Source organism: Nerophis lumbriciformis, linkage group LG22, assembly GCF_033978685.3.
Source record: "Nerophis lumbriciformis linkage group LG22, RoL_Nlum_v2.1, whole genome shotgun sequence".
In the NCBI taxonomy this organism is placed as follows: domain Eukaryota; kingdom Metazoa; phylum Chordata; class Actinopteri; order Syngnathiformes; family Syngnathidae; genus Nerophis; species Nerophis lumbriciformis.
The window spans coordinates 5,871,722-5,890,276 of record NC_084569.2 but is presented as its reverse complement, the minus strand read 5'-3'; the positions used below and the strand labels follow the sequence as shown (position 1 = coordinate 5,890,276).

The 18,555-nt window shown below is 38.4% G+C and overlaps 1 protein-coding gene across 1 annotated transcript in view; it reads right to left on the bottom strand.

The window, feature by feature from the left end:
• Nucleotides 1-18,555, bottom strand: part of tbc1d16 (TBC1 domain family, member 16) — a 101,704-nt gene that overhangs the window by 60,741 nt on the left and 22,408 nt on the right. The window contains exons 2-4 of the mRNA XM_061974365.2: nucleotides 16,690-16,902; nucleotides 7,525-7,687; nucleotides 7,026-7,337 (exon numbers count right to left, since the gene is read on the bottom strand). Of these exons, the coding sequence (XP_061830349.1) occupies nucleotides 7,026-7,337; nucleotides 7,525-7,687; nucleotides 16,690-16,870 (656 nt within the window). The 5' untranslated portion in view covers nucleotides 16,871-16,902. The remainder of the gene's footprint in view (nucleotides 1-7,025; nucleotides 7,338-7,524; nucleotides 7,688-16,689; nucleotides 16,903-18,555) is intronic.

Sequence of the window (18,555 nt, the reverse complement as noted above, 5' to 3'; positions counted from 1 at the left end):
GTTTGTCAGACAGACCTTCAAAGTGCCTGCCTTACTGGTGACGTTTCACTTCGTTCCACCAATCAGATGCAGTCACTGGTGACGTTGGACCAATCAAACAGAGCCAGGCGGTCACATGACCTGACTTAAACAAGTTGAAAAACTTATTGGGGTGTTACCATTTAGTGGTCAATTGTACGGAATTTGTGTACTGTACTGTGCAATCTACTAATAAAAGTTCCAATCAATCAATCAAAAGTGTGAAGGAAAAAAGACCCTTTTTTATTTCAACCGTACATCCCGTCAAAAGCCTAAAGACTGACTGCACAGTTCCTGTCTTCACAATAAAAGTGCCGCTCCATCGCGCCTGCGCTTTCAAAATAAGAGTCTCCGAAAGCCAGCGCAAACAAGCTAGCAAGCTACGGAGTTTGCCGCCAATGTATTTCTTGTAAAGTGTATAAAAACGAATATGGAAGCTGGACAAATAAGATGCCAAAAACCAACCACTTTCATGTGGTATTAGACAGAAAGGAGGAACTTTTTTTCTCCTCCATTTGAAAACGTGGACGTTATCATCACTACTGTCTGATTACAATCAATGCAAGTCATCATAATCAGGTAATACACCAACTTATATTCTTGTCTTCATGAAAGAAAGGAATCTATATGTGTTAAACATGCATGTATATTCATTAAAACACCTTTAACATGTAAACAAAAACGGCAAAATAAATAAATATAAATTATATACTGTATATATCAATGTATGTATATATATATATATATATATATATATATATATATATATATATATATATATATATATGATATGTGTGTGTATGTTACTCATCAGTTACTCAGTACTTGAGTAGTTTTTTCACAACATACTTTTTACTTTTACTCAAGTAAATATTTGGATGACTACTCCTTACTTTTACTTGAGTAATAAATCTCTAAAGTAACAGTACTCTTACTTGAGTACAATTTCTGGCTACTCTACCCACCTCTGATTATATTTATATAGCGCTTTTCTCTATTGACTCAAAGCACTTTTACATAGTGAAACCCAATATCTAAGTTCCATTTAAAGCAGTGTGGGTGGCACTGGGAGCAGGCGGGTAAAGTGTCTTGCCCAAGGACACAACGGCAGTGACTAGGATGGCGGAAGCCGATATCGAACCCGGAAACCTCAAGATGCTACCACGGCCGATCTACCAACCGAGCCACGCCGCACCAATTGTACAATAAGAATGAGTTTGGAATATCATGAGAATAAAGTCACACAGAAATGAATCTTATAGGAATAAAGACAGAATTCTTTTTTCAATGTTGCTGTTTTAAAAAGAAATTAATGTAAAAAAAAAAGTTCTATATTACATAGTACTTTAATTTGAGTTGGCTTTTTTTTTTTTCAAAGACCCAAATTTGACCAAAATCAAGTTGTATTTTATCAAGAAAAAGTCGAATTTGCTGGGGAATTAAGTTATTTCTGTTAAAGAAATGTCATAAAGTAAAACAAATAAATACAAATGTAATTTTAACAGAATTTTTATGATATAGTCATAATCCTACAAGAATACCGTTGCATTTTTTTCTTTAAAAAACTCTATTTTACGATAATAATGTCGTAATCTTTAAAAAATGATCATAGTCTTAAAAGAGTGCATAAAAAGGTGATCTTTTTCAATAATAGTAGTCAAAAACATTTTGGAGAGTAATTTTTTTCCTAAGTAGTTCTAATCATACGAAAATAAAATGCAACAGCCAAGTCATATTTTTTCTTTAAGTCCATGCCGACAAGCTTTTTCTTTTTCTCTATCTTCAATCAATCAATCAATGATTTCAGGCGATTTAGCGATTAGGAGTGACAGATTGTTTGGTAAACGTATAGCATGTTCTATATGTTATAGTTATTTGAATGACTCTTACCATAATATGTTACGTTAACATACCAGTTGGTTATTTATGCCTCATATAACGTACACTTATTCAGCCTGTTGTTCACTATTCTTTATTTATTCTAAATTGCCTTTCAAATGTCTATTCTTGCTGTTGGCTTTTATCAAATACATTTCCCCAAAAAATGCGACTTATACTCCAGTGCGACTTATATGTTTTTTTCCTTCTTTATTGTGCATTTTTGGTCGGTGCGACTTATACTCCGAAAAATACGGTAGTCCATAAGTAACAAAAGTGTACTTCATGCTTAGTGACATGCTAATTCTTATTTTTACACTTTCTTTTTTCCAAATTCCATTATATGTTATACTCTTCTGACACCACCAGATGGCAGTATAAGTGTCCACATAAGTGGCCATAAGACCCCAATTCAGTAGTGGACACAATTTTGGAAATAAGAGCTAAAAGGTGCTGTCCACGCATGTGGCCACTAAGCCTTTAGAGGTTAAATCCACACGATAGTACAGCGGAACATCGATTTACAAACCCCTCTTTTTGCAAACTTTTTGATTTACGGACCATTAGATCAAGCCAAATATGCCTTCGTATGCAAACTATTCTTGATTTATTTTAAATTGCCTTTCAAATGTCTATTCTTGCTGTTGGCTTTTATCAAATACATTTCCCCCAAAAATGCGACTTATATATGTTTTTTCCTTCTTTATTATGCATTTTCGGCCGGTGCGACTTATACTCCGGAGCGACTTATACTCCGAAAAATGCGGTAGTCCATAAGTAACAAAAGTGTACTTCATGCTTAGTGACATGCTAATTCTTATTTTTACACTTTCTTTTTTCCAAATTCCATTATATGTTATACTCTTCTGACACCACCAGATGGCAGTATAAGTGTCCACATAAGTGGCCATAAGACCCCAATTCAGTAGTGTACACAATTTTGGATATAAGAGCTAAAAGGTGCTGTCCACCAATGTGGCCACTAAGCCTTTAGAGGTTAAATCTACACGATAGTACAGCGGAACATCGATTTACAAACCCCTCTTTTTGCAAACTTTTTGATTTACGGACCATTAGATCAAGCCAAATATGCCTTCGTATGCAAACTATTCTTGATTTATTTTAAATTGCCTTTCAAATGTCTATTCTTGCTGTTGGCTTTTATCAAATACATTTCCCCAAAAAATGCGACTTATATATGTTTTTTTCCTTCTTTATTGTGCATTTTCGGCCGGTGCGACTTATACTCCGGAGCGACTTATACTCCGAAAAATACGGTAGTCCATAAGTAACAAAAGTGTACTTCATGCTTAGTGACATGCTAATTCTTATTTTTACACTTTCTTTTTTCCAAATTCCATTATATGTTATACTCTTCTGACACCACCAGATGGCAGTATAAGTGTCCACATAAGTGGCCATAAGACCCCAATTCAGTAGTGTACATAATTTTGGAAATAAGAGCTAAAAGGTGCTGTCCACCAATGTGGCCACTAAGCCTTTAGAGGTTAAATCCACACGATAGTACAGCGGAATATCGATTTACAAACCCCTCTTTTTGCAAACTTTTTGATTTACGGACCATTAGATCAAGCCAAATATGCCTTCGTATGCAAACTATTCTTGATTTATTTTAAATTGCCTTTCAAATGTCTATTCTTGCTGTTGGCTTTTATCAAATACATTTCCCCAAAAAATGCGACTTATATATGTTTTTTCCTTCTTTATTATGCATTTTCGGCCGGTGCGACTTATACTCCGGAGCGACTTATACTCCGAAAAATACGGTAGTCCATAAGTAACAAAAGTGTACTTCATGCTTAGTGACATGCTAATTCTTATTTTTACACTTTCTTTTTTCCAAATTCCATTATATGTTATACTCTTCTGACACCACCAGATGGCAGTATAAGTGTCCACATAAGTGGCCATAAGACCCCAATTCAGTACTGTACACAATTTTGGAAATAAGAGCTAAAAGGTGCTGTCCACCAATGTGGCCACTAAGCCTTTAGAGGTTAAATCCACATGATAGTACAGCGGAACATCGATTTACAAACCCCTCTTTTTGCAAACTTTTTGATTTACGGACCATTAGATCGAGCCAAATATGCCTTCGTATGCAAACTATTCTTGATTTATTTTAAATTGCCTTTCAAATGTCTATTCTTGCTGTTGGCTTTTATCAAATACATTTCCCCAAAAAATGCGACTTATATATGTTTTTTTCCTTCTTTATTATGCATTTTCGGCCGGTGCGACTTATACTCCGGAGCGACTTATACTCCGAAAAATACGGTAGTCCATAAGTAACAAAAGTGTACTTCATGCTTAGTGACATGCTAATTCTTATTTTTACACTTTCTTTTTTCCAAATTCCATTATATGTTATACTCTTCTGACACCACCAGATGGCAGTATAAGTGTCCACATAAGTGGCCATAAGACCCCAATTCAGTAGTGTACACAATTTTGGAAATAAGAGCTAAAAAGGTGCTGTCCACCAATGTGGCCACTAAGCCTTTAGAGGTTAAATCCACACGATAGTACAGCGGAACATCGATTTACAAACCCCTCTTTTTGCAAACTTTTTGATTTACGGACCATTAGATCAAGCCAAATATGCCTTCGTATGCAAAATATTCTTGATTTATTTTAAATTGCCTTTCAAATGTATATTCTTGCTGTTGGCTTTTATCAAATACATTTCCCCAAAAAATGCGACTTATATATGTTTTTTCCTTTTTTATTATGCATTTTCGGCCAGTGCGACTTATACTCCGGAGCGACTTATACTCCGAAAAATACGGTAGTCCATAAGTAACAAAAGTGTACTTCATGCTTAGTGACATGCTAATTCTTATTTTTACACTTTCTTTTTTCCAAATTCCATTATATGTTATACTCTTCTGACACCGCCAGATGGCAGTATAAGTGTCCACATAAGTGGCCATAAGACCCCAATTCAGTAGTGTACACAATTTTGGAAATAAGAGCTAAAAGGTGCTGTCCACCAATGTGGCCACTAAGCCTTTCGAGGTTAAATCCACACGATAGTACAGCGGAACATCGATTTACAAACCCCTCTTTTTGCAAACTTTTTGATTTACGGACCATTAGATCAAGCCAAATATGCCTTCGTATGCAAACTATTCTTGATTTATTTTAAATTGCCTTTCAAATGTCTATTCTTGCTGTTGGCTTTTATCAAATACATTTCCCCAAAAATGCGACTTATATATGTTTTTTCCTTCTTTATTATGCATTTTTGGTCGGTGCGACTTATACTCCGGAGCGACTTATACTCCGAAAAATGCGGTAGTCCATAAGTAACAAAAGTGTACTTCATGCTTAGTGACATGCTAATTCTTATTTTTACACTTTCTTTTTTCCAAATTCCATTATATGTTATACTCTTCTGACACCACCACAAGATGGCAGTATAAGTGTACACATAAGTGGCCATAAGACCCCAATTCAGTAGTGTACACAATTTTGGAAATAAGAGCTAAAAGGTGCTGTCCACCAATGTGGCCACTAAGCCTTTCGAGGTTAAATCCACACGATAGTACAGCGGAACATCGATTTACAAACCCCTCTTTTTGCAAACTTTTTGATTTACGGACCATTAGATCAAGCCAAATATGCCTTCGTATGCAAACTATTCTTGATTTATTTTACATTGCCTTTCAAATGTCTATTCTTGCCGTTGGCTTTTATCAAATACATTTCCCCAAAAAATGCGACTTATATATGTTTTTTTCCTTCTTTATTGTGCATTTTTGGTCGGTGCGACTTATACTCCGGAGCGACTTATACTCCGAAAAATACGGTAGTCCATAAGTAACAAAAGTGTACTTCATGCTTAGTGACATGCTAATTCTTATTTTTACACTTTAATTTTTTCCAAATTCCATTATATGTTATACTCTTCTGACACCACCAGATGGCAGTATAAGTGTCCACATAAGTGGCCATAAGACCCCAATTCAGTAGTGTACACAATTTTGGAAATAAGAGCTAAAAAGGTGCTGTCCACGCATGTGGCCACTAAGCCTTTAGAGGTTAAATCCACACGATAGTACAGCGGAACATCGATTTACAAACCCCTCTTTTTGCAAACTTTTTGATTTACGGACCTTTAGATCAAGCCAAATATGCCTTCGTATGCAAACTATTCTTGATTTATTTTAAATTGCCTTTCAAATGTCTATTCTTGCTGTTGGCTTTTATCAAATACATTTCCCCAAAAAATGCGACTTATATATGTTTTTTCCTTCTTTATTATGCATTTTCGGCCGGTGCGACTTATACTCCGGAGCGGCTTATACTCCGAAAAATCCGGTAGTCCATAAGTAACAAAAGTGTACTTCATGCTTAGTGACATGCTAATTCTTATTTTTACACTTTCTTTTTTCCAAATTCCATTATATGTTATACTCTTCTGACACCACCAGATGGCAGTACAAGTGTCCACATAAGTGGCCATAAGACCCCAATTCAGTAGTGTACACAATTTTGGAAATAAGAGCTAAAAGGTGCTGTCCACCAATGTGGCCACTAAGCCTTTAGAGGTTAAATCCACACGATAGTACAGCGGAACATCGATTTACAAACCCCTCTTTTTGCAAACTTTTTGATTTACGGACCATTAGATCGAGCCAAATATGCCTTCGTATGCAAACTATTCTTGATTTATTTTAAATTGCCTTTCAAATGTCTATTCTTGCTGTTGGCTTTTATCAAATACATTTCCCCAAAAAATGCGACTTATATATGTTTTTTTCCTTCTTTATTATGCATTTTTGGTCGGTGCGACTTATACTCCGGAGCGACTTATACTCCGAAAAATACGGTAGTCCATAAGTAACAAAAGTGTACTTCATGCTTAGTGGCATGCTAATTCTTATTTTTACACTTTCATTTATCCAAATTCCATTATATGTTATACTCTTCTGACACCACCAGATGGCAGTATAAGTGTCCACATAAGTGGCCATAAGACCCCAATTCAGTAGTGTACACAATTTTGGAAATAAGAGCTAAAAGGTTGGTGTACATTTTATCATAACTATAATCATTTATAAATAAATAAGACAAATAAAAGGGAAACATGAAACAAAGCTGACCTGCTGTCATTGTCCAAGAAGACAGAGCTGCTGCTCTCACAGAGCGCCTCGCTGACGGGGGACAAGCAGAACGGCGAGGAGAAGGTATCCGAGTCGGACCCCATGGTGCTGTCCCGGCTCACTTCGTCCGACAGCTCGCAGGAGCCCTCGTCGCCCTCCTCCCCGGAAGGGGGATGCTGCTTGAGCTGCACGGAGGGAAGGTCTGCTACGGGGTCCACCACCGGACCTTGGCTCTCGACGGAGGAGGTTAGAGTGACGTTCCTCTCCTCGTCCCCTTCTTCCACCTGTGCAGCCGGGGGGCGGGAGTGGGGTCTGCAGGGGAGGTAAGACACTTGAGTGACAGTCGTATGACTCCTTCTGCTTTGACAAAGATAATGCTTAGTTTTGATCGTTATCTTAGCATCTAATGGAGCTTTAGTTCCTCTCCTGTGTGCCGTTATTTTTTACAGCCTCGTGATGGCCGACAGTAGAATAGCGATTCACTGCGGATGCTCCCTACCGTCTGCCTCTGCGGCGCCCGTTCCGGCGTACAGGCGAGCTCTCGGGCGTGATGTAGCGTAGTGCCTCTTCATCCTGCCTATGGATTCGGGAGTTGGGCACCCAGGTGAGAATGAGAGTGCTGCCCAAGCTCTCGTCCTTCTCCACGTGCACACACAGGTAGCCTGCAGGGGGGCGCCGTCAAACAGTTTAGTGCCAACGTCTAATTAAAACAAATACCGTATTTTCCGCACTATTAGCCGCACCTAAAAACCACAAATTTACTCAAAAGCTGACAGTGCGGCTTATAACCCGGTGCGCTTTATATATGGATTAATATTAAGATTCATTTTCATAAAGTTTCGGTCTCGCAACTACGGTAAACAGCCGCCATCTTTTTTCCCCGTAGAAGAGGAAGTGCTTCTTCTTCTACGCAAGCAACCGCCAAGGTAAGCACCCGCCCCCATAGAACAGGAAGCGCTTCTTCTTCTACTGTAAGCAACCACCCGCCCGCGTAGAAGAAGAAAAAGCGCGCGGATATACCGTACGTTTCATTTCCTTTGTGTGTTTACATCTGTAAAGACCACAAAATGGCTCCTACTAAGCGACAGGGATCCGGTTCATGAAAAGACGCAATCTCTCCATCCGCACACGGACTACTATTTCACAGCAACTGCCTAAAGACTTTCAAGAAAAGCTGGCTACTTTCCGTGCATATTGTATAAACAAGATAGCTGAAAAAAAGATCCGGCCAGAGAACATTATCAACATGGACGAGGTTCCACTGACTTTTGATATTCCTGTGAACCGCACTGTGGATACAACGGGAGCACGTACGGTGAATATTCGCACCACAGGGAATGAGAAGTCATCCTTCACTGTGGTTCTAGCTTGCCATGCTAATGGCCAGAAACTTCCACCCATGGTGATATTCAAAAGGAAGACCTTGCCAAAAGAGACCTTTCCAGCCGGCGTCATCATAAAAGCTAACTCGAAGGGATGGATGGATGAAGAAAAGATGAGCGAGTGGTTAAGGTAAGTTTACGCGAAGAGGCCGGGTGGCTTTTTTCACGCAGCTCCGTCCATGTTGATATACGACTCCATGCGCGCCCACATCACGCTGGTTTTTAATATATTATTAAAGTTTGACTGACCTATCTGACTGTTTTTTTGACATTCCTTTAGCGCAGTTAGATGCGGCTTACAACACGGGGCGGCTTATAGGTGGACAAAGTTTTGAAATATGCCGTTCATTGAAGGCGCGGCTTATAACCCAGGGCGCCTTATGGTGCGGAAAATACATAATCACTTACGTGTTAATCATTCATTTAACTTGATGACAAAAGGAGGAAGTAATAAGAAATATGTTGCACATTATCAAGTGTAAAAATAAGTTCATAATAGGGATGTCCCGATCCGATATTTGGATCGGATCGGCTGCCGATATTTGCCAAAAATTGCGTATCGGCAAGGCATGGGAAAATGCCGATCCAGATCCAGTTTAAAAAAAAACTCCGGTCCATGTTTTCCAACGCACCGATTTAAATAATACATTCCACTTTTCTGCTGCTCCCTAATTTCCATTCCGCATTTTCCAGCACACCTTCAACACATCCACAGGTCTGTGGATTCTCACGCAGTTGCTTTTAGCTGCTGGCATTACACGACAGGCTCTTCTCACTCTTTCCTGTGTCTCCCTCTCACAGACAGCAAGTGCACCTTCTTACACACGTCACATACTGTCACGTCATACGTCACATACTGTCGCGTCATACGTCACATACTGTCACGTCATACGTCACATACTGTCACGTCATACGTCACATACGTATACGTCCTCCCCGAGCAGAGAGGGAGCAGCATGGCTAACGTTAGCTGTGATGCTAGCGCAGCCGTGCGAGCAACGCTCCCTCTAAGGTGCTCGCCTGTGCAATTGCGCACTGTTTAAGCGTCCTCCGCGCATAGCAAATCTATGCCACGCACAAAGTCAAATAAAAAAATAAGCGCATAACAATTTTCGACACACGGACACGACAGAGAAAACAGTTTTCGTCATCATTGTTCAAATATTGCGACGTCTGTCGAGACGCTTATCTCCATTCGGTGCCACACGTCCACACCATCAAAATGCCGAGGCAAAAATTTCCACATCAACACCGTATGAAAAAATTTGTGATTTTTTTTTAGTTGTGATTTCCTTCTCTGCATGAAAGTTTAAAAGTAGCATATATTAATGCAGTATGAAGAAGAATGTTTTAATGTAGACATGCAAGCCTGATGATGATTCTGACAACTAAGTAGGCTAAATAACTTTAAACTTTAATACATGCTCGGATAGGCCAGTATCGGTATCGGTCAGTATCGGTATCGCATACCTGACAACTTTTGAAATCAGAAAAACCTAGTAGCCAGGGTCCAGGGGCCGCAAGCCCCGGTAGGTCCAGGACAAAGTCCTGGTGGGGGGTTCAGGCGACGCAAAATGATTATTAGCATTCAGACAGGTTAAAATGTTGCTAAAACCATCACTTTTCTATCAGTCACAGTGACTTTTCAAAACAAAAATATTACAGCAAAACTCATATGGGTTGATTGACATGTTTATTCTGTAAGCTAACTTCAATAGATTGAAATTATTTTGACAGTTAATGCCAGTTATCCGGTCAACCTTTCACAAGACTTCAATTTGTTAATTGAAAGTATAAACAGTATCAACACTTTTTACAGTAAACAAATGGTAAAACAGTACTAAACAATTCCATTAAAAAAAAAAATTGGTGTCATTATTAACTTTCTTGTCCAAGCTTGTATAATCTACTGCCTTGTTCAGTTGTAAAAAATATTCTGTGCCTAAAATTCACATTTCTATCACAATTATCATACTGTAAACATGGTAAGCTAACTTCATTAAAATTAATAGTCCTGTCAATAGCATGGAATTACAATTCAAATGTAGTTTTTTTGTAAGCCTTTCAAAAGAATTCAAAATATGAAAAATTCATGAAAATTAATTTAAGCCATCAGACACTTGAAAAGTGGCACATCACATCTCTAATGTAATCATTTGAACTTTTCAACAGAAATAGCACTGCAAAAATATTAAGGACATACTTCTGTATTTTGGTAGTTATGCTGTCAACATTTAACAAGATTTCTTCAACTTGGACTTGAAAGCATAAATAGTATAAACACTTTTAACAGTATAACAGTACTAAACAATTCCAATAGATAACATTGGTGTCATTACCTTTTTGTGGCTAAAATCCGAAAAACGTTGAAAGTTTTCCACTTGTATCGCTAGCAACGGCATTAGACTTGTGTTTTTTTGTCCCAACGTGGTCTTTTACATCGCTAATTCCTCCGTGTCCGATCGAAAAATCTTGTCTGCACAAGGTGCAATTCGCGTAATTTTTACCCTTTTTGGAACGGATAATTATTCCCGGATAGGCTTTTGAATATTCTTCACGGAATGACTGCAGTTTTCTTTTCGGTTTAAGACTCGTTTGCGATTTTTCTCCGGCTGATTCCATGATCGTTCGCTCGTTTGGAAACAATGGCAACAGGTGCCTCGTGCTTGGCAGCGGTGCTATAAATAGCCTCGCGCATGGCATTCGGAATGGCTCGATAGGAAGTTACGGGAAGCAGTGTCGATTGTCGATTTCGTGAATAAAACTTAAAAAAAAAATTTTTTTTTAATGAATGAAAAACCGTATTTTTTATCACTGCAACCAAGGTTGATGAAAACCGTACTAATTACGGGAAAACCGGAGTAGTTGGCAGGTATGCTAACGTCTAATTAAAACAAATATATATTAATAATCACTTACGTGTTAATCATTCATTTAACTTGATGACAAAAGGAGGAAGTAATAAGAAATATGTTGCACATTATCAAGTGTAAAAATAAGTTCATAATATATCGAAAACCATAAAAACAATTCCTTTCCAATCTTTGATTATTAAGAATGTTTTTCCCCCGCATTTATACCCGTCTCTAGGGAAGGGTACCATTCACACTTGAATCAATACAGTACCTGGGAAGTGACGGAACCAATTTTCAATACTTTTGTGTGTGTTCAAGTGTATTAATTGTATTAAATGTTACACATCAAGTGTAAAAATAAGTTACTAATTAATCGAAAACCATAAAAACAATTCATTTCCTATCTTTAATTATTCATTTATTTATTTTTCCGCATTTATACTCGTCTCTAGGGAAGGGTACCGTTCACACTTGAATCAATACAGTACCTGGGAAGTGACGGAACCAATTTTCAGTACTTTTGTGTGTGTTCAAATGTGTTAATTGTATTAAATGTTGCACATCATCAAGTGTAAAAATAAGTTAATATATCGTAAACCATAAAAACAATTCCTTTCCTATTTTTAATTATTAATTTTATTTTTTTTCTGCATTTATACTCGTCTCTAGGGAAGGGTACCGTTCACACTTGAATCAATACAGTACCTGGGAAGTGACGGAACCAATTTTCAGTACTTTTGTGTGTGTTCAAATGTGTTAATTGTATTAAATGTTGCACATTATCAAGTGTAAAAATTAGTTAATAATACATCGAAACCACAAAAACAATTCCTTTCCTATCTTTGATTATTTATATATATTTTTTTCCGCTTTATACCCGTCTCTAGGGAAGGGTACCATTCACACTTGAATCAATACTGTACCTGGGAAGTGACGGAACCCATTTTCAGTACTTTTGTGTGTGTTCAAATGTGTTCATTGTATTAAATGTTGCACACCATCAAGTGTAAAAATCAGTTACTAATATATCGAAAACCATAAAAACAATTAATTTCCTATCTTTAATTATTTTTCCGCATTTATACTCGTCTCTAGGGAAGGGTACCGTTCACACTTGAATCAATACAGTACCTGGGAAGTGACGGAACCAATTTTCAGTACTTTTGTGTGTGTTCAAATGTGTTCATTGTATTAAATGTTGCACACCATCAAGTGTAAAAATTAGTTAATATATCGTAAACCATAAAAACAATTCCTTTCCTATTTTTAATTATTAATTTTATTTTTTTTCTGCATTTATATCCGTCTCTAGGGAAGGGTACCGTTCACACTTGAATCAATACAGTACCTGGGAAGTGACGGAAACAATTTTCAGTACTTTTGTGTGTGTTCAAATGTGTTCATTGTATTAAATGTTGTACATTATCAAGTGTAAAAATCAGTTAATAATATATCGAAACCACAAAAACAATTCCTTTCCTATCTTTGATTATTAATATATTTTTTTTTCCGCTTTGTAACCGTTTCTAGGGAAGGGTACCATTCACACTTGAATCAATACAGTACCTGGGAAGTGACGGAACCAATTTTCAGTACTTTTGTGTGTTCCAATGTGTTAATTGTATTAAATGTTGCACATCATCAAGTGTAAAAATAAGTTCATAATATATCGAAAACCATAAAAACAATTCCTTTCCTATATTTGATTATTAAGAACGAAACTTGGACTGGACTCTCACAATATTATGTTAGATCCACTATGGACTGGACTCACTCACTATTATGTTAGATCCACTATGGACTAGACTCTCACAATATTGTGTTAGATCCACTATGGACTAGACTCTCACAATATTGTGTTAGATCCACTATGGACTGGACTCTCACACTATTATGTTAGATCCACTATGGACTGGACTCTCACTATTATGTAAGATCTACTATGGACTGGACTCTCACAATATTATGCTAGATCCACTATGGACTGGACTCTCTCACTATTATGTTAGATCCACTATGGACTGGACTCTCACTATAATGTTAGATCTACTATGGACTAGACTCTCACAATATTATGTTAGATCCACTATGGACTGGACTCTCACACTATTATGTTAGATCCACTATGGACTGGACTCTTGCTATTATATTAGATCCACTATGGACTGGACTCTCACAATATTATGTTAGATCCACTATGGACTGGAGTCTCACACTATTATGTTAGATCCACTATGGACTGGACTCTCACACTATTATGTTAGATCCACTATGGACTGGACTCTCACACTATTATGTTAGATCCACTATGGACTGGACTCTCACACTATTATGTTAGATCCACTATGGACTGGACTCTCACACTATTATGTTAGATCCACTATGGACTGTACTCTCTCACTATTATGTTAGATCCACTATGGACTGGACTCTCACACTATTATATTAGATCCACTATGGACTGGACTCTTACTATTATGTTAGATCCACTATGGACTGGACTCTTACTATTATGTTAGATCCACTATGGACTGGACTCTCACACTATTATGTTAGATCCACTATGGACTGGACTCTCACAATATTATGTTAGATCCACTATGGACTGGACTCTCACACTATTATGTTAGATCCACTATGGACTGGACTCTCAAACTATTATGTTAGATCCACTATGGACTGGACTCTCACTACTATGTTAGATCCACTATGGACTGGACTCTCACACTATTATGTTAGATCCACTATGGACTGGACTCTCACACTATTATGTTAGATCCACTATGGACTGGACTCTTACTATTATGTTAGATCCACTATGGACTGGACTCTCACACTATTATGTTAGATCCACTATGGACTGGACTCTTACTATTATGTTAGATCCACTATGGACTGGACTCTCACACTATTATGTTAGATCCACTATGGACTGGACTCTCACACTATTATGTTAGATCCACTATGGACTGGACTCTCACTATTATGTTAGATCCACTATGGACTGGACTCTCACACTATTATGTTAGATCCACTATGGACTGGACTCTCACACTATTATGTTAGATCCACTATGGACTGGACTCTCACACTATTATGTTAGATCCACTATGGACTGGACTCTCTCACTATTATGTTAGATCCACTATGGACTGGACTCTCACTATTATGTTAGATCCACTATGGACTGGACTCTCACTATTATGTTAGATCCACTATGGACTGGACTCTCACTATTATGTAAGATCCACTATGGACTTGACTCTCACAATATTATGTTAGATCCACTATGGACTGGACTCTCACACAATTACGTTAGAGCCACTATGGACTGGACTCTCACTATTATGTTAGATCCACTATGGACTGGACTCTCACACTATTATGTTAGATCCACTATGGACTGGACTCTTACTATTATGTTAGATCCACTATGGACTGGACTCTCACACTATTATGTTAGATCCACTATGGACTGGACTCTCACACTATTATGTTAGATCCACTATGGACTGGAATTTCACAATATTATGTTAGATCCACTATGGACTGGACTCTCCCAATATTATGCTAGATCCACTATGGACTGGACTCTCACACTATGATGTTAGATCCACTATGGACTGGACTCTCACTATTGTGTTAGATCCACTATGGACTGGACTCTCTCACTATTATGTTAGATCCACTATGGACTGGACTCTCACTATTATGTTAGATCCACTATGGACTGGACTCTCACTATTATGTTAGATCCACTATGGACTGGACTCTCACTATTATGTTAGATCCACTATGGACTAGACTCTCCCAATATTATGTTAGATCCACTATGGACTGGATTCTCACTATTATGTTAGATCCACTATGGACTGGACTCTCACACTATTATGTTAGATCCACTATGGACTGGACTCTCACTATTATGTTAGATCCACTATGGACTGGACTCACACTATTATGTTAGATCCACTATGGACTAGACTCTCACACTATTATGTTAGATCCACTATGGACTGGACTCTCACACTATTATGTTAGATCCACTATGGACTTTACTCACACTATTATGTTAGATCCACTATGGACTGGACTCTCACTATTATGTTGGATCCACTATGGACTGGACTCTCACTATTATGTTAGATCCACTATGGACTGGACTCTCACTATTATGTAAGATCCACTATGGACTGGACTCTCACAATATTATGTTAGATCCACTATGGACTGGACTCTCACACAATTACGTTAGAGCCACTATGGACTGGACTCTCACTATTATGTTAGATCCACTACGAACTGGACTCTCACACTATTATGTTAGATCCACTATGGACTGGACTCTCACAATATTATGCTAGATCCACTATGGACTGGACTCTCACTATTATGTTAGATCCACTACAAACTGGACTCTCACACTATTATGTTAGATCCACTATGGACTGGACTCTCACAATATTATGCTAGATCCACTATGGACTGGACTCTCACTATTATGTTGGATCCACTATGGACTGGACTCTCACTATTATGTTCGATCCACTATGGACTGGACTCTCACTATTATGTTAGATCCACTATGGACTGGACTCTCACACTATTATGTTAGATCCACTATGGACTGGACTCTCACACTATTATGTTAGATCCACTATGGACTGGACTCTCACTATTATGTTAGATCCACTATGGACTGGACTCTCACACTATTATGTTAGATCCACTATGGACTGGACTCTCACACTATTATGTTAGATCCACTATGGACTAGACTCTCCCAATGTTATGCTAGATCCACTATGGACTGGACTATCACACTATTATGTTAGATCCACTATGGACTGGACTCTCACACTATTATGTTAGATCCACTATGGACTGGACTATCACACTATTATGTTAGATCCACTATGGACTGGACTCTCACACTATTATATTAGATCCACTATGGACTGGACTCTTACTATTATGTTAGATCCACTATGGACTGGACTCTTACTATTATGTTAGATCCACTATGGACTGGACTCTTACTATTATGTTAGATCCACTATGGACTGGACTCTTACTATTATGTTAGATCCACTATGGACTGGACTCTTACTATTATGTTAGATCCACTATGGACTGGACTCTCACTATTATGTTAGATCCACTATGGACTGGACTCTCACACTATTATGTTAGATCCACTATGGACTGGACTCTCACACTATTATGTTAGATCCACTATGGACTGGACTCTCACTATTATGTTAGATCCACTATGGACTGGACTCTCACACTATTATGTAAATAGTGACAGCAGTAGAACAAATGTTGCTCTTTAAACTGTACAACTTGAAGTGTGTTCAAAGTTATTCTAATAGAAATTGAAGGGCTTGCTATTAGTGCTAATGACCTAATTAGGCGCAAACCGACCTGGGTGGTGCTCCGCCAGGCCCGGCAGCGGCTCGGCGGGGTGCACGCACACGTTATTTTTGGAGAAAATAATCTCGCCGTCCAGGCCTGCACGCAGCGATGCTCCCGCCGCGCCGGGGTTAAAGGTCAGGAGGTCGGACGCCTTAGAGGAGGCACGCCGCAGGAGCCGACCCAGTGACATCTCCTCAGTAACGGGGACGCGGGGCCCATCTTCTGCAAACGACAGGAGAAAAACATCTTTTAGGGGGCAAAGTGACGGCTCCTTGCTGCACGGTCCGTGCCAACCTTCCTCCTTCGACTTGGAACAACCACCGCCACCTTTGATAAACACAACAACTGCAAACCACACACACACACACACACACACACACACACACACACACATACACTTGCATCCGTGTGAGATTTTAAAGCGCATATCAGCAGCTGGCAGATGTTGACGCCGTGCTTGAATACACACTCAAACTACAAGATAAGCAATTAATTGTGTTGTTTCTGTCGAGTCTCTTTCCTCTCGACATGCACGTCTTCCTGTTGCATGTACCGTACTTCTCCCTTTATCTGAAGAATGTTACATTTGTCCTCCTCACTGGCCATGTTGACCTCTGCCTCACTTCCTGATGCCAACATCCAGAGAGGAAGTCCACTGGCATCAAGGTCCACGGAGGGAACTTGAAGCCTATTCTAGGGATGTCCCGATCCAGGTTTTTGCACTTCCGATCCGATACCGATATTGTTTTTGCATTTCCGATCCGATACCGATACTGACCGATACTGGCCTATCCGAGCATGTATTAAAGTTTAAATTACTTAGCCTACTTAGTTGTCAGAATCATGTTGAAAAGGGTTTTAGTACTCTTGATAACAACTAGCCAGCTGAATTAGGGGAGTTTGAATAATACACAATGGTTGGTAACAAGAAACTGACCTGTTTATTCAAGGATAAACACAAAATAGACAAAATGATACATGACAAACAGAAATGGCATCATTGAACTAGGGCTGGGCGATATGGCCTTTTTTTAAAATTGCGATATTTTAAGGCCATATTGCGATACACGATATATATCTCGATATTTTGCCTTAGCCTTGAATGAACACTTGATGCATATAATCACAGCAGTATGATGATTCTATGTGTTTTGATTGATTGATTGAGACTTTTATTAGTAGGTTGCACAGTGAAGTACATATTCCGTACAATTGACCACTAAATGGTAACACCCCAATAAGTTTTTCAACTTGTTTAAGTCGGGGTCCACTTAAATTGATTCATGATACAGATATATACTATCAGATATATACTATCATCATAATACAGTCATCACACAAGATAATCACATTGAATTATTTACATTTATAATCCAGGGTGTGGAGGGGGGCGCCGGATGTAAGTGTCAAAAAGACAGCCAAAAGAGTTTGATATGAGAATAAATCTAAAGTTAAAATATAGGGTAGAAATGCACCCATTTGCAGGAAATGTAGTCTTGATTTTCAACATTTTCTTTCAAGGCTTGCATGTCTACATTAAAACATTCTTTTTCATACTGCATTAATATATGCTACTTTTAAACTTTCATGCAGAGAAGGAAATCACAACTAAAAAAATCACTAATTTTTTCATACGGTGTTGATGTGGAAATTTTTGCCATTTTGATGGTGTGGACGTGTGGCACCGAACGGAGATAAGCGTCTCGACAGACGTCACAATATTTGAACAATGATGACGAAAACTGTTGTCTCTGTCGTGTCCGTGTGTCGAAAATTGTTATGCGCTTATTTTTTTATTTGATTTTGTGCGTGGCATAGATTTGCCGTGCGCAGAGGACGCTTGAGCAGGCGCGCACCTTAGCGGCTGCGCTAGCA